At 42.4% G+C, this 22707-nt stretch overlaps 1 protein-coding gene across 1 annotated transcript in view; it reads right to left on the bottom strand.

The window, feature by feature from the left end:
* GRIP1 (glutamate receptor interacting protein 1) overlaps positions 1-19793 on the bottom strand; it is a 317628-nt gene extending 297835 nt beyond the window's left edge. Inside the window, exon 1 of the mRNA XM_038185237.2 lies at positions 19515-19793. Within this exon, the coding sequence (XP_038041165.1) occupies positions 19515-19569 (55 nt within the window). The 5' untranslated portion in view covers positions 19570-19793. The remainder of the gene's footprint in view (positions 1-19514) is intronic.
* Positions 19794-22707: the final 2914 nt, after the last annotated feature.

The following is a 22707-nucleotide window of genomic DNA, read 5'->3' on the forward strand; positions in this document are numbered from 1 at the left end:
GAAGAATTAAATGGGATTCAAACAGAAAGTAATCTGCTTTCAAATTGGAATTCAATATATTTTTGAAAGACAATACAGAATAACAGGATGTCCCATGAGGTCCTAGAGTTATTAGTAAGCCATTTAAGTCAATCTCACTTTTTTTTTTTAATCCAAAAAATTGTGAATCTGAAGCAGTCAGGTTGCTTTCCTGAAAATGAGACTCCACATACACCCAGCAGCAGCACCGTTGTTTTCATATTCCATAAAGAGCTGTGTAATATAAAATACTTAAAAAATACAGATGATCTTAGTTGTCTCACGCCAAAATAACAGACACTTATGCCTTTAATGAAAATTACTTTTGAGAGCACCTGAAGTTGAAGAAACAAGGCCCAGAAGGGGTAAGCATTCAGCAGTGAGAGTGATGGAAAATCTTGAAGGCAAGTGCATAGCGATGGAGATTTCAGTAATGGGGGAAAAAAATGCCTGCTGCTCCATGTTGAATGACATGAGAAATCCATAGTGAACTTTATTCATCCAAGAGGCAAACTGCAACGCTGAAGGGGAATGGGAATTATCGTAATGCATACGTACACATATACTCGCTGTTGTAATGACAGCATGCAGGGGGACAGAATTAGGCCATCTGGTCAATTCTCACAGGTCCCAACCTTTCAGTTCTTGACTGTCCAAACTCCATGACCTTCTCTTAACATCTGAGTAACGACATTCTCAGATGTGAAACACCACACGATCATCAGGCCTGGTTTTGTGCACAGCCACAGTCTGCCCTTCAGGCAACATTAAAGCGCAGCAGCACCAGCCCTGCCTGACCAGGGACACCTCAAGCACACCAGATCCTCCTAAACCTGACTTATGTCTTTGCTTTCCAGGAGACTAGCCCAACAGAGGAAGCTATTTCACCACAACTCTTTATCACATCAGGGAAAAAAGCCTTCCACAAGGACTTAGTGAAAACTGAAGTTACCTGCCAGGCCAAGACACTTGCCATCAACCACAGTGGTAAGCATTGCAAATTAACTTCCTATTAGGAAATTTCATGGAGAAGTCCAACACCTCAGGCACTCTAACCCCACAGCCTACACAAAGAACTGTGATGGAAATGGTTTATTTTTAAACTGTACAGTTAATGGTACATATCAATGTGAAACAACAGCTTATTAGTTACTATCTGATTCATATCTGCATCAAGTCTAAACACTAGCCCACAAACTGCTGGCTTCTCTTATTTTGGGGGGAAGACTTGGAATTTTCCTCTGGAATCTACACACAGCAATTTATCCATGTTTAAATCAAGTTTCTGATTATGTTAAAATAAACATTATCTGTATGCAGTCCAAGACTGGTTCTCAAGTACCCCTACATCCCGAAGGGCCACGTGCTCCTTTTCAATCACTGAGAACTTCCATCCTTTTCCAACCTTTCAAAAAGGCGTTTCAGTTTTTCATTGCTGTACTTAGTTGGAAAAATAAAACAATAACAAAGCACAACCACAAATGCAGGCTGGCCTGAAAGAAATTATTCATTTTCAGTCATGCCAAGATATACAGTTTTAAGAACCACGCACGTATCTGGGAAAAAACAACTCTACCCTTGAGACGTTGCCAGTAAGTACCTTAGGGCAGTGCATACATGGAAGGTTGCACAGTTGGAAGTGAAAGGCAGCCTACAGAATTACAGATGGCAGGCCCTTAGCATTACACAGGTTAAGGCACTGAGCAAGATGCCTACTGAAAATCTAACTTGGTTTTACACATGCTGAAACAAAGCACTTGGATAGAAGGGAGGTAGGTCCTTTAGGATAAAACGTAGCATGTCTCTGGACTCTGGAGCACTTCATTGGCTTGGCAGTCCTCCGTGGAACACCAGCACCACTCAGACACTTGGAAAAAAAATTACTTACATGCCTTTCTAGATCTTGCATAAATCCATCATCGCGCACACATGAACATTGGGATGCAAAAAACTAATGGGCTGGGGCATCACTCTGCCAAGGTGCTGGATAGGAACCCACACTTACCCTTTTGTCACATACATGCAACAATAGCACCTGACAAAAAGATCATTAACTATATATGACATTCAACTGTTGAGTTGGCATCTGGAAGTTGAGACCAGGGATACCTAACATCTGAGTTAAACAATGGTACTTTGATGAATTCTGGACTGTCCAGCAATAAGCATTTTAATGAGTCTTGGACAGCAGCTGGGAGCCAACTGCTGACTGTGCCAGCCCACACACTGACACGATCCTGCTGAGTGTGGGAGCGTGTGCCTGGAGCATTTTTTATAATTGTTTTGAGGACCATTTTGTAGCCAGCTATGGCCCCGCAGTGATTCATGTACCATAGGTTGAATAACACCAGACAAAGTGACCTTTTTAGTCCTTTTTTGGAAATTTTTTATTTGATTCTACGTAGATGCGTCAGTCTGACCATACACTCAGAAACTGCTGTACTGGTGGGGAAAAAGTCATAAGATATATCCAGATGAAAACAAGCTAAATAAGATGTATGCTTGTTGTTCTCATCATTACAGTGCAATTTGTTTATAATGCATGTATAAAGGGATAACTCAGAAACAAGGAAGACCTGAAGAAACAAGCATACAGGGAGGTGGGGGAAACAAAGATAATAAAGAGAGAAAGAAGAGAAGAAGAACAGGTAAGATAGAAAAGGGGGATAGGCTCAGACAGCCTTTGCTATTAGCAAGCAGCAAGAAAAAAAAAAAGGCAAGGAAAAAAGTCCCAGGATGAGAAATCATAGGCACAGAACCTCAACTGGAAACAACCTTCTGACATCTTAATCAACAGTTGAAACTGTTCAGGAAGCTTTGTGGCTACTACTGGAAAATCCTCTTGTTGCTGGGTGCTAACAAGGCCGTGCTCCTTCCCAACTAAATTGCTGAAACAGAGGTCAGTGTTGTAGTACTGTCAGGCAAGATCCTTAGGGCTACAAACCAGGCCAGAGTGGAAACCAGCTGCAGAGTAAAATCAAAATGCACACAAGCCACTACATTGATTTATTAATCATTTCCATGAATAATTACTCACAAAAATTTTTAAACTTTTAATACTGTGGCTGCAACAGGGTTTCCACCCTGCTGTTCCAAAGCAACGTGCAAGCCAGGAAAGCTGCCAGAGCAGCTCAGCTTCATCCACCACTGAACACGAGTGTTCTTCAGAGCAGTTAACCTCCAGCTAAAGACAAAAAAGTAGCTTCACAACAGCTGCACACAATTTTGCTGCACTCATGATGCACACAGATGGCTTACAGCATAACAACCAGACCAGTCTACAGTCTTAGTCTAGAAGTTGCTCCAAGGCACATCAAGTCATCTACCCTGCTTACAGTGAGTAGACCACAGAACATACCAAATGGACAACTCCAACTGCTCCAGTTTCTAGAACAGTAGTGGTCTTTTATACTTGGTTTTCCTACTATAAGTTAATGCCTTCATCATTATGATTATATCATAAAAGTGGACACTAAAGTGTTTCCTTGTGTTTTTTTTCTATTACCGTCTCCTCCCTGCAGTGCCACTGAACTTAGACTCCCAGGTTCAAATACTAAGTCCATCTCCTGATGGTGATATTAACATTATTGATGCTTACAATTACAGTTTAAAATCCAGCAAATTACAGAAAAAAAAACAACTGCATGTGGGTTCTGATCATTCCCACACTGACTTGCTGGATCCATAGCTTCAGGATATTCTGCCATCCAGAATAGCCAGGGACTAGAGACTCCAGAGTTCATGCTTCAGATTTGGAAATATTTGGGGCTTTCAGGGCTTCCCTGTTCCCAGCCAGAGAGTTTCAAAAACTGCAGCTGGAGTTGCAGCTCTGGCTGAAATGACTTCCAAGTTAGCAGCAAGAAATCTGGAAGCCAAGAACCCACAGATGAGTACTCAAAGGTCTACAGGTTTTCTGTGCTCTGATACATGTGCAGAAATACTTCCTTCTTCTCTTGCCTCCTTCTCTTACCCATCTTCTGAGCAGCTAAGTTAACTGACCATGATAAAATTAAAATATAATAATTAATCTACTTTTCATCCCACAGAAAGCAAATTTCTAGCTTGAAGGATAAGAAAAATATTAAGTGACCAGCATAAATTACAGTCTTTGACCTCAAGAGGTTACAGGGTTAATACACAAGCAGGCACAGATGACACAGAGAGGAGGGACACAAGGTTAGCCTTATAGTGGTTTAACCAAATTCCACTAAATGTTCATAGATAAAGTCAGACTCTCCTCAACTCCACAACTAGGTTTTCATCAACTCAAAGGAACCGAGACGGCCTAAGAATGTGTTTAAACTATAAAAAAAAAAAGTGATCTTTTTAGCAAGAATACATAAAACATTGAAAACCGACATGAAAGAGGGATAACTGATGAGATTAAAACGCTTCCTGCTCACTCAAAAAGTATTAAAGGATAGCAATGAGAAGAGCAACGTCAGGTATCTGGGAAAATGAACAGATGGGTAATACAACAGTAGAGGCTCTGCTGAGAACCCAGTGAAGAGCTCTGCTCGGAGAACAAGTGGTCCAAAAGCAGGAGGAAGGAGGGATTTGTGAACAGCAGGTTGGAGAACTGTAAGTGTACAACAGAGGTAGATTGGGACCGAGAAGTCTGCCCTCAGTTCCTCCAGCTACAGAAAAGACACACAGGCAGGAGCGAAGGCTGAGCAACGTGCAGCCTAAGCAGCACGTAGAGCGTGCCTCTCCAACATGAAGCACGGACAACGCTGATGAAGACAAACAAAGGTGAGGGCACACCCAAGTGGATGACCTCTGGCTTTCTTGAGAACAGGTCAACAGACTGTTCATCAGAATTAACAAGGAAAAACACGAGCACTTTCTTCACACGGTGCAGAATTGGACACTGAATTGCATTCCCATGCAAAACCACTTTACAGAATTATACCAGGCATTTGTAGACATGACAAGCACATCCACTTTATAATAGTAAAAAAAAAAAAAAATATTAACAGACTTCAAATGTGCTACAGATTCTCACATTTCAGAGCAATATTAAATTTCTAACCAGTATCCCCAAGAGGCAGGTTACCCTGCGCTTTATTAGTACAGAGTTTATTGCCTCAAAGCACCAAAAACCAGACTTGGTTGTGGACAAAGCAGATCAGAAGGATCTTTGCTCCAGCGAACGCGGAAAACAAAGTGTTCCTGTTTGAATGTTATTCTCTCTCTTAAAACAAGAAAAGAAAGCAAACAAAAGATGTGTTGCAATAGCTGAAGATTGTTAAAGGAAACAAATATTATGAAGCCATTAAAGAAAGAATAGTAACATAGGAAGACATCAGGGTTAACATAACACATAGAAACACAAAATATTACAGATGAATTAGGGGTACAGTTAGGGCTACCTACAACACTGGGGAAAAAAAAAATTAAAATACCTCATTTTAACATAGCTAGAAATATTCAGATGTATACTGTGATGATGTTTATTAGAATACTTCACAACAACAACAAAAAAAATCACATTTGCATTATGGCATGAGAAATAATTAAAGCCGTTTCAAACAATTTCACCCCATGAATTTTTGCTGATTCCTAAGTTTAAATAACCTAATTTGAATTTTAGTGAATAAAAATTAGAAACATGACTTTTGCAAAACAGCTCATGCTCTGAATCTCAAATTATGTTTACACAGTCTATACTCTATGTAAAGAAGCAAACGAGGAAACCACTAGACCTTTAAGATGTACTTTTTTCTACTCAAAGTGACATTTTGTTAGTATTTCCTTGAAGAGGCAAATATTAGCTCATATCTTTGCATACTGTATAGCATGATCCCTCTTTGCTGTATAACTTTTTTCAAATTTTTTTTTCATTTTTTTAAATTTATTTTTTTCCTTCCTGTCCCCCTTCCTCCCCTCTTTATAGTAAAGCTTCATATGGAGAAACATGATTCAATCTGGAATACTCTTTTCCCAATTTAATAAGGCTTCTGCCCAACTGCCTGTGTTTTCATTGAGCGTGCACTTTGCCTTGAAGATCCAAATTCCTCCCGTAACTTCCCTAACTCACAGCAACCTTGAGATACCAAGGAAATGATCAATTATATAAAAACGCATTCCAAAGTCACTTTGGGAAGGAAGCAGAACACGATGTTGATAGCTGAATGCAGAGTCCAATGTCAAAATAGATATGTATTTGCTTCACTTTATTATACCAGAGGATGCACAGAGCATGAGGAAAGCTGAAAGGTGGTCATGTGGAAAGTGTGCACAACCTGCTCAGGTCAGAGAGAAAACAAATGGCAAATACAGTGTGCTACACAGTACTGGGGAAGCAGCTGAGGTATTTAAGTACATCACCATCAAGACAAAACAGCCCTAGAAGCTCAGTAAAGCATGAATCTTAAGAAAAAATCAGCAGTAAATCAGTCAGCAAAGCTGCCTGTGACCAATCTCCAAAAGTACCTCCAACACAGTCCAAATTACAGGGACAACAGGAGGAAGGGTGAACATTACCAACTACATCAATCTCTTGCATACAAATTTGGTATTATTCTGCTGTAGTTGTTTATGCACCTTAACATCCACATCTCAACAATAGTTGAATAGATTTATTTTTTTTTACAGGATTGAAAATAAATGCTTGGTTTTACATGAAAAAATAAATTAGTAAGGCTCCTCAACCTCTGCACCTGGGCTCACAGATTATCAGCCCCCAAACTGCAATGACAGATCATAAACTTGCTCTTGGAAGATCAGATAAGCCCAAGCGCTCTTGTTTTTGTCTGCTTTTTATGCAGCACCTCTGTTCAAGGGGAAAGGTGACTTCATTATGAAAATAATGACACTCTCCTCCTTGATTGGGCATTTAAGTTCAAAAGACGTTCCTCAAGGAGTTTTTTTTTCAGGGAATCTTTCAATAAACACACGGAGATGTGCCAGCAGAGCAGAGAACTAGCACACACACACACAAATATGCATATGGCTTAATGACTTACACACCAATGAGCCTTACCACTGCAGAGCTGAAGTCTGTTTAGAGACAAATGTACACAAGCCTTTTCTATTACAGAGAATATTATTTTTCTAATTGACTGGAAAGATAGAGAACACTACAAAAGATTTACAATAGTGTCATATTGCAGAGCAATATTGGTTTTTTTGCCTTTTTTTTTTTTTTTAATAATTATTCAGCTTACTCCATATATAGAGTGGAAATTTTATACTTTCCATTTGACATTGGCTTCCTGCTCCTAAGGATAAGCAAATGGATGTAGAACCCTTACAATGTATTTAATTCACACAGGCAGAGCTTTTTGCCCAAACAAGTGCCTCTTTCTTCTAGTCATATTTTCTAACAAACTATTAAAGAGAACTCTCGTAGAATTCCTGCACGTAGAAATGACTGCAGTTTGTGTAAGGTCTCTGCTGACTTAAGAACAAGGCATGAGAGAGTTCAAGCTGCAAAGCAGACCTCTGCTGTGATCTTGTATGAAACGCCTCTGTCTCATTTTTTTTTTTTTTTTTTTTTTTCTCCACTAAAATGCCACCTACCTGGCTGTAAGGAAGGAAGTCTGGGGTTTATAAACCACTGCTGAAGCTGGAACACACTAATGAACCCAAACTTGTCTCTCTAACAGACGGAGCAGAGAACAGTCGGATTTGTCTGGGGGTGTTTTTTGACTTTCTTTGGAAATTTTATTACGTCTTTTACTAAGACATCAGTAACACTTTCCAGGTGGCAAGTCTTCTTCAAAGCACACACAATACATCTGAAAGTTCTCAAAACAGTGAGAATAAAATGCAAAGTCAAAGTAGTAAGGATTATCCCAGACCATATATATTTTAAACCGCCTCGGAATTAAGGTACAAAGCACAAAATAGCGTTGCTTCAAGGCCAATTCTCAGCCACAGCTGCAGAGTATATAAATCCCTCTTTCTCAATGTGTTACCCTCACATTTCATCCAATGCAATACTCCAGCATCCAAAACAATGATGCAAAACTGGCAGCCATCCCAAATGACAACAGCCTAGGTAACTGAGTGACTTCCTACTTTCAACAAGTTCAACAGGAAATTCTCACTGATTTCGACCAAGATGCTAACCTATTTTGTGAAGTGGTAACTACAGCTCCAAGGGCTATTTAGTTTAAACAGGCAAAGGGAAAAAGCTTGTGTTTTTTTAGGATCCACACAGAAGATAAATTTGGGAAAAAACAACCTTCAATGTTCTCACTCTGCCAAAGATCTTCCTTCCTGTTACAATACGTAACATCATTTTTGGGATAATGACTCAGGCAACTGAAAATGCACCGAGATCTCAAACCTGTTGTAATAAATGGTAAGTGTCACCTTTGGTAATACAACTGCTGGCTCCAGGTATACATTCTGTGTCTCTTACCTGCATTCACAATGTGACATTTTGCAATGAATGGTAATGGAAAGATGTTTTTCCACCAGAAAACACAGAACATGAAGCATCTTACAGTTAAACGTGTTTAACTTCACTTCCAACAGAGAAAATGAGGAAAAAGTGAAGGAATACCAAAGAAGGACACATGTCCAATGGGGAAAAATAAAACAAAAATAAACAAAATGTCTAATTAAAAAGAGAGACAATTTATGATATTTTAAATCCTTTTTACTGTCTCTTTTTCCCCCACCAGCATTCCTATCACAGAGAATGATCTTTAATTAAACAAACTAAAGAGTTTCTTTTTATAATCACCCTTTGATCCAGTTAAGCATGTAAGTTATAAGCCTAAATTTAAGCCCATTGACTTCAAAAGGATTATCTCAAGTATCTATACACTTAACCAGCAAAAGTTTCAGTGGCCTTGACTTAAACATGGCTTTAAGATCATCAAATGAACTTGTCGTTGGCCTTGATGTGCATCATCCATTCCTACAGATAGAGCCTAGTAGTTTACTGAGTGTTGTGATCTGGTCCAGAAAAACATGTATTTTTAAATATTTCGATGTATTAGGGACTCAATGCAAGAGTGTTTGCTCATTCAAAACTCTCAAGTGCCTACTTTGCTGATAAACATCTCCAACATATTATCAATTCATGACAAGTTTTTTTGTTTTCCCTTTTAGTCTTTAGCATGGTATGGAGGCAAAACGATTAATATTTGACCATTAACCAAAATACACACGCAAATAAGATGATTTCTGAGCTTGAATCAGAACGCCCAAATTCATTACAATATGTTAAAAATCGTCCGGTTTGAAGAATACTATCACAGCCCACAGCTTCAGAGCTACTTCAGGAGCAGAACTTCACCTATGCTCCCTATTGTACTCTGCCAGTAGCGTGCCACAAAAAGGTACATTTTTAAACATAATCAAAATGCATAACTTGAACCTTGCAAATTCTGAAACCTGTGTAGCTTTACAACCCCAAGTAACCTAATTGCATAGAAATAATATACAATGCACTATAAACTTCCTGGAAAATTCACTTAATCACATAAAAGCCAGAAGTTGCTGATTACAACATTTAGAAGCTTCACACAAATACACTAAATTTTCATTTTAGTAATTGAAAGCAAAACCATACAAATTATAAGCAGAAGCCACAACATTATTAAGGGCAGCTAGCACTAAGGAAAGAATAAGCAACACTTGAGACAAGTCAACTGAAGACTATTTTTCAGTACTTTTCATTACAGTATCAGCCTAAACCCCAAGAAGTTGTTCAGATTAATGAACAAGCCCATCATACTCTTTTGTAGGCTGACTTGTCTTTGCATTTGAAAAAAAAAAAAATTTAAATATGCCTGGTCACAAAGAAAAAGATCAGAAAAGAAAAAAAAAAAAAAAAAAAAAAAAAACACTACTTCCTGCCCTGATAAGATCACAAAAAAAGCAAACAGTGATGGAAGAGGAAGTAAGTGACAAAACTAACCTGATGTATATTGTAAGGGGAGGAAAAGAAAAACTATTAAGACAATTTTTTTCAGATGATCTGGAACTCCATAATTCAACTATATGTTTCCTATATTTAAGCCACCTACCAAGGAAATCATCTCAAAAATATCAAGAGGTGTTTGTTTAAAATTGCTTAAATTCCTTTACAAAAAAGAAACATACATATAGCAGTATGGACTCAGGAACTAGTTTCCTATGACCCTGATCTTTGATGAAAGCAGAAAATAAACTGCTCTATAGCCAGCAGCTGAACCTTCTTTTTCCTTGGTTTGAAAAATTTATATTTAATGGCAGAGGGTAAGTCATCTGAAAATTAAGGCTCTTTTCATATTAAAGAGTTCTGAAAAGCAAGAGTCAGTTCACACTAAATATTTAAACAAATAGCAGATGCATTTTCAGATGTGTTTACTAAGCAGAATGATGAGTTAATACAATATATAATAGCATCCCTGGTGTTTTTTGTTTGCTTGGTTTTACTTGTTTTTATTTCTTTAAACAAATACAAACACAGGTACCACAGCATGCCTGAATCTGCGGACATATGAAAGCATGGCCTTAGGCAGATGAGAAATTCCAAAAACTTTAGGGTTAGTGCATTCAAATAAGACAAGAAATAAGAGAGCCCGTATGAAAAGCCTGAATTAGTGCAGCATTTTTGTCAGCATTGGTAATGACAGGAAACCTTGGGAATACTGAAACCATACAATATTGAAATTGGGGACAACATGATAGATATTTAAGTTAAAAGTGTTAAAAAAGTGTTAAAAAAGTTAAACTTAATAAGCATACGTGAACAACAACAACAAAAAAAACCACCAGCTGTATTTTAAACACTTTGTGCTTGAGGTGTGAGGAGTGGCTTGTTTGCGGGTTCTTGCTACTACTAATATTCCCGAGTTAAGTAAGTTATTGACACACAAGAGCAACAACTAAAGCCACTGAATTATCCTTATGCCATCCATTTCATTCTTCTACGCCCATAAAACTCTCTCCCCTCTCCATACAGACACGCACACCCCAGCTCAAAGCTTTTCATCAACTGCTTCACTTTTGACATGCAAATCCTGCAAGTTTATCTGGCTCCTGCACATTTTGCAAACAGCCCCAGTAAGAGGTGAAGTTAAAAGCACAACAAATTATAATTTCAGAACGCGTTTTGGGAAGAGAGGAGATTCGTTTCATTGGTCCTACCAGATCACCACATCTATGGAGCCTCTACAAGAAAACTTAGTTAAAGCCTGTATCTCATGCACTGGTTGGTTGGTTTCAATAATAATAACAATAATTTACAGGTATATTCCTCACAAAACAGGAAACTTCATCAAAAACATTATTTTGAAAACGCTTTATGCCCAAATCTTACCACTTTCCAAAATACTAGGATATTTACAAAGCCACCAGAAAATGTAAGAATAAGAAATACAGCTCATGGAAATATATGTGAAGGAGGCAACATATTTTTAGCACTCTTTTTCTCTGACTTTTCAGAAGAGACCTTGGACTAATAAATGGCCTCCACTAAGAGACACAAGGGCTCAATAAATTTGCTGGCACAAGTAAATTAACCTCCAGAATTCAGGAGAGCCGCATCCATTCGGCAGGAACTGAATTTCGCTCCCCAGTGTATTTTCTGTGTGACTGTCACTGTAGTTTCTGCCCGGCTGTTGTGTAAATAATTCCTGACTCAAATCCAAGCCAAATACTTGTTTGTCACTGAACTTAAAATTTGTGTCCAAGTAGCAAAATGGTCTTTTAATTCCACTGCAGCCTCATCTCAGGCTCAGGTCACAACGCTGGCCTAAGGATGGACAAGCGAGGACAATTATTCTGCCAGTTAGCTGTGTCTTAAAGGTGGATTCTGAAAATGCAAGGGATAGCAGAGAGATTGATGCAGTTCACTTGTTGAAGCCATCCTGGCTGAGCTCAGATGCTAAAAACCAACTCTCAGGACAGAAGTGACACCTCTGACCACCAGGCCTTTAGTGAACAAGGAGCTGGCAACTGGGGGAGAAAGATGAGCTTGCAGCACTGCCTCTGTCTTTCAACAGCAGTACAAAGAACACGGTATCTGGTCCGCAGAGGTGATAAACCAAATAGAAAAGAAAAATATAATCTAACCAGTCCAGAGGTATTACTCACATTTCAGAAACAGCTTTCAGTAAGCCCTGCCAGCCAACGCTGCTGCCCTGAGCCACACACAGCCACTGCTCACAAGGACACGATGCACCTTCCCTCCTGCTGCCTACAAGGGGTTATCCCACAGGCATTTTTGACCACTGTAAAGGGATTTGCACACTGATAGATGTTACTGGACTATTTGTTTGCTTGAAAAAGGTATTTTCATGAATATTCTCCTGCTGCAGAAGAGGACAAACAAACAAGTTCAGACTCTGGAATACCTGGACCCCATTGCAGGCAACTGCAGAAAACCTGGTATCATTTAAATCATGCTAGCTGATATCTGTAGAAACAAAAAGCTCACAATGTGAAAACTTATCTAAGTTCTGGCTCACTTAAACGCCTGTTCCAGTCACCATTATGTTTTTCATTTTATTTGCTATATGTACGCGTGGTGGTTTTAACTCACATTTTAAAGCGTGGGACTGAGACACCATACCTCACTGTACCTTCACCTAGCACAAAGCTTCTTAGGGATGAAAGGAAGCATTTTATGTAGTGCCTTTCTTCCTGTGAAAGACAGCTACCAGGAGAACACATCCTGGCAATACCTTACAACATACAAAAATACTATCTGCTAACAAGGAAACGATCACAGTCAGTTATACAATAATAAATTGGCTCCCCACAAAATAATGGGGCAAAAACTTCAGTCTCATCCCACTGGTAAAACAATTCATGAATACATTTTGTTGAGAGTTATTTGTTATTACATCATATTCCTTAACTACATCTCAGAGAGTAAAGAAATTATGCTGTTTTAAGAGAAGAGTTAAACTTTAGGGAGTTCTACGGTTGTCTTACTAACATCTGTGGGATCCCAATATGTAAAAGAGAAAAGTAAAACTACCAAAATATTCTCTGCAGCTTTCCCTGTGCAGTCAGAGTGGTGATTTTCACTGGTAACAAGAAATGAAAGAATGCTCCTAGCAGATGGAGATTGTGTCAGTCATGCCTGTCCTCCTCGATTCCTGTGGTAATTTTCAAAAGTAAATAAATAAATAAATTCCACAAAAAAAGTATCAGTATCAAAGTGGTCAGCCCCTGCTTGCTTTTTTTTTTTCCTTCTAACATTTTCTTAAATTATTACAGTAGTAAGGAAAGAACTTTGCATCACAATTTACATCACAATTGAGCTGCAATGTGGCAATCAGTGGGGAAAAAAAAAAGAATTAGCACTGAAAATGACTTTTTTTTGAAGTGTTAGATCATCAGCATCATTGAGAACCAGAAAACCTGGCTGCCCATACTATAGGGCATGCCAGAACAGTTTGTGTTGCCCAGCTACTCAGTACAGCTTGTGCCAATGGGAAGAGAAAGAAAGGAAAATCAGTAGGGTGACACAGTAAACAAGATTATTTGCACCCAGTATAAGCATTAGAATTTCACCCCAAATTTTGCACTGGGTTATGCTCATCTTGCCAAACAAACAGCGAGCAGGTGATGACCCTGTCCCCACACAGGATGCTGGCACATCTCATCAGTCTGGTTTTGCAGAGTCAGGACAGACGGTGCTCTGTCACTTCGACAGAAATAAATTCAAATGACTTGGGAATAACATTCAAACAACATCAAATTTCACAGTCATGATCATAAGACCCTTCGCTGACTCAGTGCGTCCTCTTTCATAAGCACCAGCATGATTAAACAGGGATCAGACACGAGCAGTTCGGAGGACGTGGACCATCAGGGCTGGCCCACTTCAGCCACCTTACAGCAACACAGACCTGGCAGTTCTTCATGGAGGACTCTGAGCTCAGTTAATTTTAAATCATAGAAAAAAAGGCCCATAGTGGAGCTAAATTGGCGTGTGTTGAGACTCAAGGAAAGCCGTCTGCTTCTAAATGGCTGAGGGTTCCAACACTGCATCTGTGCTGCAGGTTACGCTTTGCTGTGAAGTATCAGCACAGAGCTTACACCCTGCACAGCTCCCAGGCACCTGGAAAAGCAACCCTGTTGCCATTAGTGGCAAATATCTGTAGTGCTTCCCAGTCTAAGTGTTACTGTTCTGTGAGGAAAGCTACATTGTTTGCAGCCATATCAATAAATCATCGCTCATTGCTAGTGAATTCCCAGACCCCATCTAACTCTCCATTTTTAATGAACATTAGCAAAAGCATTTTTTGTTTTCAGAGGCAAAACAAAGAAAAATTTTTATTTGCAACCAGTACTTCACATCAGCTTTCTGTAGAGGGAAAAAAGCTTGGTTATGACCCAGAGACAAGTGCTGGCTATCTCCCAGCAGTCGATGAAGACTGCAGCTTCCTAAGGATTCTGCAAGTAACCAAATGATTTGAATATCACAGATCATACAGTGCTGTTAAGGGGGCTGGGCAGATCATGAAAGATGTAGATGGCTTTTGGTTATCCTCAATTCCTTTCATGCTAAGAGGGCACTAGGGAGCAATCACTGCCTCTTTCCCATCCCCATGTTAGAGCCCTCTCGGTCCTCCCGGCTGGTTTTGAGGGAATTAATGAAGAAATTAACACTGCCTGTGTCCTCTGCATGCTGATGAAAACCAGGTGTGCAGTGCCATCTTATCCTACCTGGCCAGAGCAGCGAGTTCTCTTCATCCTTAATACCATTATTCATGACTTTATAACCTTAAACAGAAGCAATTACAATATGCTGTGCATAGGATAACTGACCAAATGCCCCAGTTGTTCACTCAGTGGGTACCAAGGAGTACCTGGACTCTAAAACCAGGCACTGCCTTCACTGGGGGGCTTTATTTCAAGTACCTCTCCCCACAGAGTGGGGATCACCCCCAACAGCCAGCCCTGAGCCTTAGGGCTGCCCTTGTATGCTCATCTTCTGCCATCCAGTTCAGTACGTCAACTTTTCAGGAGGCATGTGACACATATCAGAAAGCAGATAAAGAAATACAGAAAGCGGTCGTACAGTATCTGTAATCCCAAACTTTCCTGACATCCCAAAGTTTATAAATCTGTCAGCTGAATCCAAGTGGTAGGTCTCCCGCATGTTTTCTTCAGCTTCTGAGGACCCACTTATTATGTGTCAGATTATAGACAGGGAACAATTATCCTCATCTTTTTCTGTTGAAATCTAAGCTAATATTTACTTTTTAACTTGCAACCAGAAAGAAGATGAAGCATATCCTCTGTTAAAGTGGCCTCATTTGATCGGATGTAAATTGCTGAACCACAATAACACAATTAAGGCCAGTAACGGGCCTGTATCTCTCCCTTATCTGAGGAACCGATTCTCTTCCAGCTTAAAGCGAGCAGACAAGCTCACCCGGCAGTAAGCCCAGAGATGGATGTGTGTTGTCAGAACATCTTCCATGAGAACATGCTAGTTTTTTGTATTGGAGGCGAGATTCACAAAATACTTACTTGCGTACTCTTTAATCCTCGAATCCACACTTCTAAAATGTTTCCTAAATTTCACCTCATTTCCCAGTCTGTCAAGAATCAGGAAGATAGATGGATGAGCAGAAAATAGAAAAGCACTCTTCCCTTTTTCCTCAACATAACTGGGTTGCCGTGCTGAGAATAAAGGCAAAACAGCCATGGAAAGTAAATCCTTTTTTTTTTTTTTTGAATCTATTTTTATCATCAAGACTAAAGTATATACTCAGATGCATTCTTAAAATTAATAACGACGCATGTTAGGGGATACCAAGCAGCCCTGAAGTGAACACAAGATATGCAAATATTATTTTCTGTACTCCTGTCAAACTCAATCAGCTATCAGCTTGAACCAGGAGTTCCATAAAATGCCTTCATTTAACTTGATTGGAAGGGATATTGAACAAAATTAATTAAAGGAACATCTTTCTTCTCAAAGTATTTGCTCAGATGTCACCTCAAAAAGTGGTTTAGGTGCTTTGTAACAAGACTTGATTTAGCATCTTAGGCAGAAAATGGGGGGAGTGGGGGAGAGATGATGTGCCCTGAATTTTAAAGGCAGTCTTAAACCGGTGAGCCTTTATATGTCATGTCAAAATGACAAGGTTTACTGCATCAGCCACATGCAACAGCTGCATTACTCAGCAGAGAGCACTCTTCCCGAACTCTGAAGGAAAAGATTCCTTGCGATAACGGTGGTTGTGACATCCAGGAGCACCACAGCCACTGCAGAGCACTGCTTCACCACGGAGGCAGTGGGAGAAACCCGCTGAGGTGTGCCCAAAAAGCAGCCATCCACATCATATTTCAAATACGGTTTGAGTATCTCAAGAAATTGTACTTTTTTAATTTGGCACCAGTATTCCACATAATTTCTGCAGTGGAGACATCTAAAAATACTCGTTGAAATAGCGCTGATTGCCACGCTTTGGAAAACAATCTTCTCAATAACACAACGCTCCCACAAATGCTTCACCACAGATGAACACGTGCTCCATCTCCAACACTGGCAAAGCTTGAAACATTAACCCGTATTATTCTCCTTCACACAGGGTACCAATTTTTGCCAAGGTGAACCAACAGTGTTGACCGTGGCTCTCTTATTTCATTTCAGCACAACCAACCAATTTCCATTAGCAAAATACCCGTTTTGCCAAGCTTTTGGATAACCTCCACTTCAGCACCTGACTTGTAGGAACAGCAAAGACAGACTGAGTGAAGGACTTTTTGAGGTAAGCATCAACACAGACGAGAGGCTCCGAAGCAAGGCAAAGGCAAACAAGGATAAGGATACACTAAAATAACCCTACTTGGAGCAAACCCCATGTGTCTGCAGAAGGTATCACTCTTTGTGATATCCTGACAGCTCTTCCCATCAAAACAGAGTTCCACATTTCTGAATCGAACCCTAGCACCAGACACATGCTGCTGCAGCAGCTCCACTGTCTTGTTTCCAAAGCACTAGACGAATTGAGCACCGAGGGAGATACAGCAGCATTTGAGATGTTCCCCAAGGCAATGCTGCCTTGGTTTGGATGGAGACAAGAACATCAGCACCAAGAGAGCCCTTTACGCTGCCGTGCCTCAGGGATACACCTGACTGTACAGTGAGATTTCCACACAGCCCCTCTAGCAAACCCTCCTGCCTCCCAAACCTCTCGTCTTAGTGCCCATCACCGCTCTCCTTTCCCCAGCCAGGGGCACCGTGGGCTCTATAAAGGCACATGCACAGCAAGCAGAGCTCCCAGGAAAGGGCTAAAAGGAAGCCTGCGAGGTTTGAGGAAGGACTGGCTGAGAAAAGATGGTCTGTACAAACCACTTGTGGCTCACTGTAGTGAACCTTTCATAGCACTTTTCCCAGCACACTCTTCTTTTTCAGTCCAAACCTGCTGCTACCACGTCTACAACCAGGCTTGAAGTAAAGGCTGCATGCTAAGTTTTATTACTGAATATTTTATACCCAATCTTATTCCATATGTAAACCATAGAACATTAAAAGCTGGCTACGATGTTTGTCTAAAATAACAGCATTTACATTCGCAGAAGTCTTCTGACAGCAGGATACACAGAAAGTGCTCTGCAGAGCATCTGAATGGAAATATTTTCTAGAAACAGCAGAGGGGGATGTTAGCACAACTGGCTTTGAACCAGAATTTAACTGTATCTGTAATTGCCTTTTAACTCAATGCCATACTAAACTCCTACATTAGCTAAAGATGCACCTTCATTTCATTACCGCGCTGGCCATTTTTCTGGCTAGTTTGAAAGCTTTATTTCATCAATTCTTTATACCCAAGGACAGTTAAATTCAGTGCTGATTAACTATTTTGACCATTCAATATTTTTTCAAGTCTAAAGCAGAAGATTTCCCGTAACTGGAATTCTGCTAAATTATTAGCTAAACTTGAGCAATATACAGTGAAACATACTTTAGGTAGTAATCATTTACTTAGGCACACCAGAGGGTTTTTTTTTTTATTTGCACAGTGGAAATACAATAAAGAAAAGCATCAGTGCTAAGAGTATTAAAATATAAATCTATCCACCTTCAAAATGCAGATGAAAGAGATTAAATAGAAAATATGAGCAGGCGTGAACTGTTACCAAATCTGTATTCTGACTGGTATTAAACCCAGCAGAGCAAAACCATTACCACCCTTTAGTTGCAATAAAGACAAGCCTGTGTGGTGCAGCTCGTGGCACAACCTTTATGCGGGATGAAAGGCGAAAAAATCTTTGCACTTTCTGACATGTACAGATGAGACCCTTTTTAAAGTTTCCCCATCTGTAAAAGCACCTGATCCGTTTCGACAACCGCCTTCCAACCTATTTCTGTGACTGCTCAGCCACACAGATAGACTCCTGACACGGAGAAATATGACCAGGGATTTAAGCAATGACTGTATTCACTGAGGAGAGAGGCGAGATCTAGCTTCTCGCAGCCGAAATACCTGCTCCCCCTTCAGTCACTGTTTTTATTACGTCATGTGCCTGCGATCAGCCTCCCGCTCCGGGCAGGATTTGCCAGCAAGAAGCAGGACTTCCGAAGCAGACCTCCACCTCCAACATGAAAGCACAATACTTTTGCACAGAGCAAACAAAACCCCCTCGTTTTTAGCGTTGGAGGCATTCTTGCTCCCAGCAGGACAGCTCTCTCCCCAGCAAGGTGGCAATCCTAAATCAAAGTCCTACTTCATGGTTCGTCCATGCGCTGTCGTGGACCCAGTGAGCCACAAACGGGTGACGGCAGGGGACAGGCATACCTGAAAGTTCCCCCATGCAAGTGGGGCACCAGCCGGCCTTTCTCCCCTCTGACTTACAGGCTGGCCAAAAAGCAGTGGCACGACAACCTCCGATGGTGGAAGCCCTCTTTGGGGGAGGACAAAGTTCCCCTTCTGGCACCATAAGCGGTTCTGAAGAGCAACCAGCCACTACCCATCTTCTTCTCTTGACAGCCCGACCCCGAAATTAGGATTTGAGCCCCCGGCAGGGCAGAGAAGCGGGGTCCCCACGCCAGCTCCCCGCAACCACTCAGCACAAAAGGGGCAACCTCCATCCCCCAAAGCACGCGTGGGCCCCCCGGCCCCACCATGCCCCTGCTGGGGGTCACCTCCTCCCTCCACCCCGGCGCTGCTGGCCCCCACGGGGGGCTGGGCGACACGGGGGGTGACACGGGGGGGGTCCCTCGGATCCCCACGCGGGGAAGTTTCACGGAGTCACCCCGGGGGGAGCCGGCCCGGGGGCGGCGGCACCACGGAGAAAAGTTACTTGTCGCTGCCGGGGCGGCACGGTACAGCCCGGTACAGCCCGGTACAGCCCGGTACAGCCCGGCACGGCTCGGCACGGCTCGGCACAGCCCGGCACGGCCCCAGCTCTCCCCACAAGATGGAAGGCGCGAGGTCGCCCGTCCCCGCGGGGCGCCCACCGTCGAGCCGGGGGCAGCGGGCACCGGCAGCCCCCCGCCCGCCCTCCTGGCTCCCTCCTTCTTTCCTTGCCTTCCTTCCCTTTCTTCCCCTTCCTCCCTCCGTCCCCCCGGCGCTCACCCCGCTCCTGCTCGGCTTGCAGGCAGATGGGGATGTTCCTCTTCCAGCCCGGCATGGCTCCGCGCGTCCTGCTCAGCGCTGCGGCGGCGGCGGGGGGCTCATGGCAGGGCGCGGCGGCGGCGGCCACCGGCGGCTCGGGGATGGGGCGGCGGCCTCGCCGCCAGAGGGAGGGAGGGAAGGAGGGGAAGGAGGGAGGGGAAGGAGGCGGCGGAGCCGGAGGGATAGAGGGGAAAGGGAGCGGGGAGGGCTCGCCCCGGTTCAGCCGGGGACAGGCGAGGGGCGAGAGGAGGAGGGATTGTGGGAGGGGGAGGCGCGGAGGGACGGCCGGCCCCCCAGTGGAGGAGCCCCGGCAGGTGGGGCCGCGGGGAGGGACGGGGGGAGCCGCCAGGTGGAGGGGGAGGCCCCGCTCCGTGTCCCCAGTGCTTGGCCACGCTCCTTGTGCCGGCTCCTTGTCCCCGCTCCAGGCGCGGGTGGGAGCCCCGCTGCCGCCTGCACCATCTTGTCACTTGTTGGAGGGAACGAGGGGTTGGGGGGGACCCTGCCCCTCCGCGGGGCTCCCAAAATGTCGGGCAGGGCGAACGTGGGCACTCATGGAACAGCACCCACAGCCCCTGGGTCACACAGAATCATAGAGCCATTGAGGCTGGAAAAGCCCTCCAAGATCATCTGGTCCAACCATCCCCTACCACCACTGTCACCCACTAAACCATGTCCCCAAGCACCACGTCCAACCTTTCCTTGAACATCCCCAGGGACAGTGACTCCACCACCTCCCTGGGCAACTCGTCCCAATGCCTGACTGCTCCTTCTGAGAATAAATGCCTCCTCATTTCCAACCTGAACCTCCCCTGGTGCAACTTGAGGCCCACCCAGACTCTGCACCACACAGGGCTCAGGATGCTGTTGTGACAGGTCAGGTTTCTGGCATTATTCTGGCCGGTGCCTTACAACCCTTGGACCAAAAGACCTCAACTCTCACCGTCAAAATTGGTTCTTACGCAGCCATGTCCTAATAGCAGGCTAATGCTACAGCAATTAAATATTCCTTTTATTTTTTTTTTTATTTTTTTTAAAGCTACTGTAAAATTCAAAGTCTCGGGTTTGAATTTTATTTCTAAATAATGATAGCAGTGTAAATGAAGCCTAATTATTTTTTTTCAAGGCACTTCTGGGGGTGGACTGCTATATGAGCTTCACTGTGCCTACCGGTTATGTTGTGACTATTTCTGCATTGCCTGTCATTTCCTCGTATTTATAGAAATTAAGTAATTTTACATGGTCAAACAACTATCCACGAGCCCTTCATTCAGACGAAGATTTGAAGGGTTTCCTGACTTTAATTTCTGTTGTAAACATGATGACAGTTTCCTGACACAGCATTTTTCCATGTTGACTTGGTGCCAGTGCATAAAGCAAATGTGCGTCTTGGTACTCATGAAAGCCTCTTGATTAAAATCCCACTGATGAGAGCTGCAGTGACTGGCTTTTCTTTGATTGCACTTAGGCCGAGGTTTCAGCAGCAGCAGTGCTGTATTCATGCATGGCAGGGGCACCGAGCAGGACCAGTGTGATCCATGTCCTGGATAAGGCACATCCTGGGCTCCTGCTGAATTTTGGAGTATACCACATGGAGCTGGTTTTGCTGTCTGTGAGAGCGCAGCTGATAATGGAACAAAACAAAAAACAGTGGCACAATGTTACCAAACTGAAAGCATTTTAACAACTTAGAGCTGGCAGGCTGAGTTTTCATCAGGATGAACACGTGAATGTTTCGTCTCGTCACTGGGGGTGCTAAATTTGGATTTATTGCATCCTTGAACCATAGCCTTGTCTTCAAGAAGAGACATATTTACAGTCATATTCTTCTTTTGATATCCCTTTACTTAAAAAAATGTTGTTTTTCTCATTGGTATTTCTACAGAAAGAAATGTGAGTGTGCCTGTGAATGTCTTCGCACTCTAAAATAAGAGATCTTCAGCCAGATGCGTTGCTTGCAGGGCAAAGCTTCCAGAAGATGCCTTTGGGGCGTGCTGGCAGAGAGCTGCACTGCCCAAGGCAGGTGCAAAGGAAACAGGGCCCGGAGTCGAGCTTGCAGCACCCTGCAGCTGCTCAGCACTGCAAGCACCCACACGAGGATATGGGGCTAAAAACTGTCCCAAGGGTTTCTGGAGTATACGCAGCAAGGAGATGGTTTTCAAAGCACTGAAGTGGGTTAGAGGCTGTGTTGCTTTAGAAGCTGCATTATAAAAACGTGCTCTGACACTTATTCTCCTCACCCGTGCCATTTCTTACAGCAAACTTGGGCTTTAAAGTGTTATGGAATTAAATAAAACTTCAGATGATTGTGTGTCATCCATGTCCTAAATCTTACCCACTGCCTCTGATGTCCAGCTTTTACTCCTAGCCTTTCCATTATAAACAGAAAAAAAAAAAAATACAAACATTGAGCCTTAACATTGTAGTTCAGATCCTCCAATCGACTTTTTGCCAGCATTGGAGTTGTGCAAAATTGCAGGTCAAAGGAATAAAGCAGTAGATTGCCCTACTCTCCAGCCTCCAACAAGCCATTTTCTAGCTATTTTTTTATATTGCCATCACTTTTAAAGTGAGTAAACATTCTCTAGGACTGAATGTGGGATTCTTCAAGGTCCTGGGGGAGTCATAAAATTCCAGCTGCTGTTCTGAATTTGCTCCAGAAACGTGTTTCAAAATGAGGGATAAACTCTACTTTTTCTAAATATTGCTGGCTTTTCAGGAATAAGCATACTACATGTTAAATAACTAGCAATATTCACATCTTTGAGTGGAGTATGTATGCTTCTCTTATGCAAGACCTTGCAGATAAATCCTTTTAAGCAATGACACTCTGTAATTCCCCATTTCTGTGCTACAGGAAAAGCTTGCATGGGTGCCTGGCTCAAGATAATTTAATTGCATTCTGTTACTCACATGAGCTGTTTCACACTGAACAACTGCTTCTGCATATCCCAATACTAGTAATGGAAGAGAGCGGTCACCTGATTTAGATGTGCATTTAATGGTGAATACATCACACCAGTAGCATATAAACTTCCTGCTAGCTCTTTTCTGTCCACAGCTTTTTCCCTCAGAGGATTTTAAATGAGTCGAATCTTGATTTTCAAGGAGACAACCTTTCTTCTCACTTGACACTGCAGCATGGATGTCATCTGAA

This window comes from Anas platyrhynchos, chromosome 1 (genome assembly GCF_047663525.1).
Source record: "Anas platyrhynchos isolate ZD024472 breed Pekin duck chromosome 1, IASCAAS_PekinDuck_T2T, whole genome shotgun sequence".
Classification (NCBI taxonomy): Eukaryota; Metazoa; Chordata; class Aves; order Anseriformes; family Anatidae; genus Anas; species Anas platyrhynchos.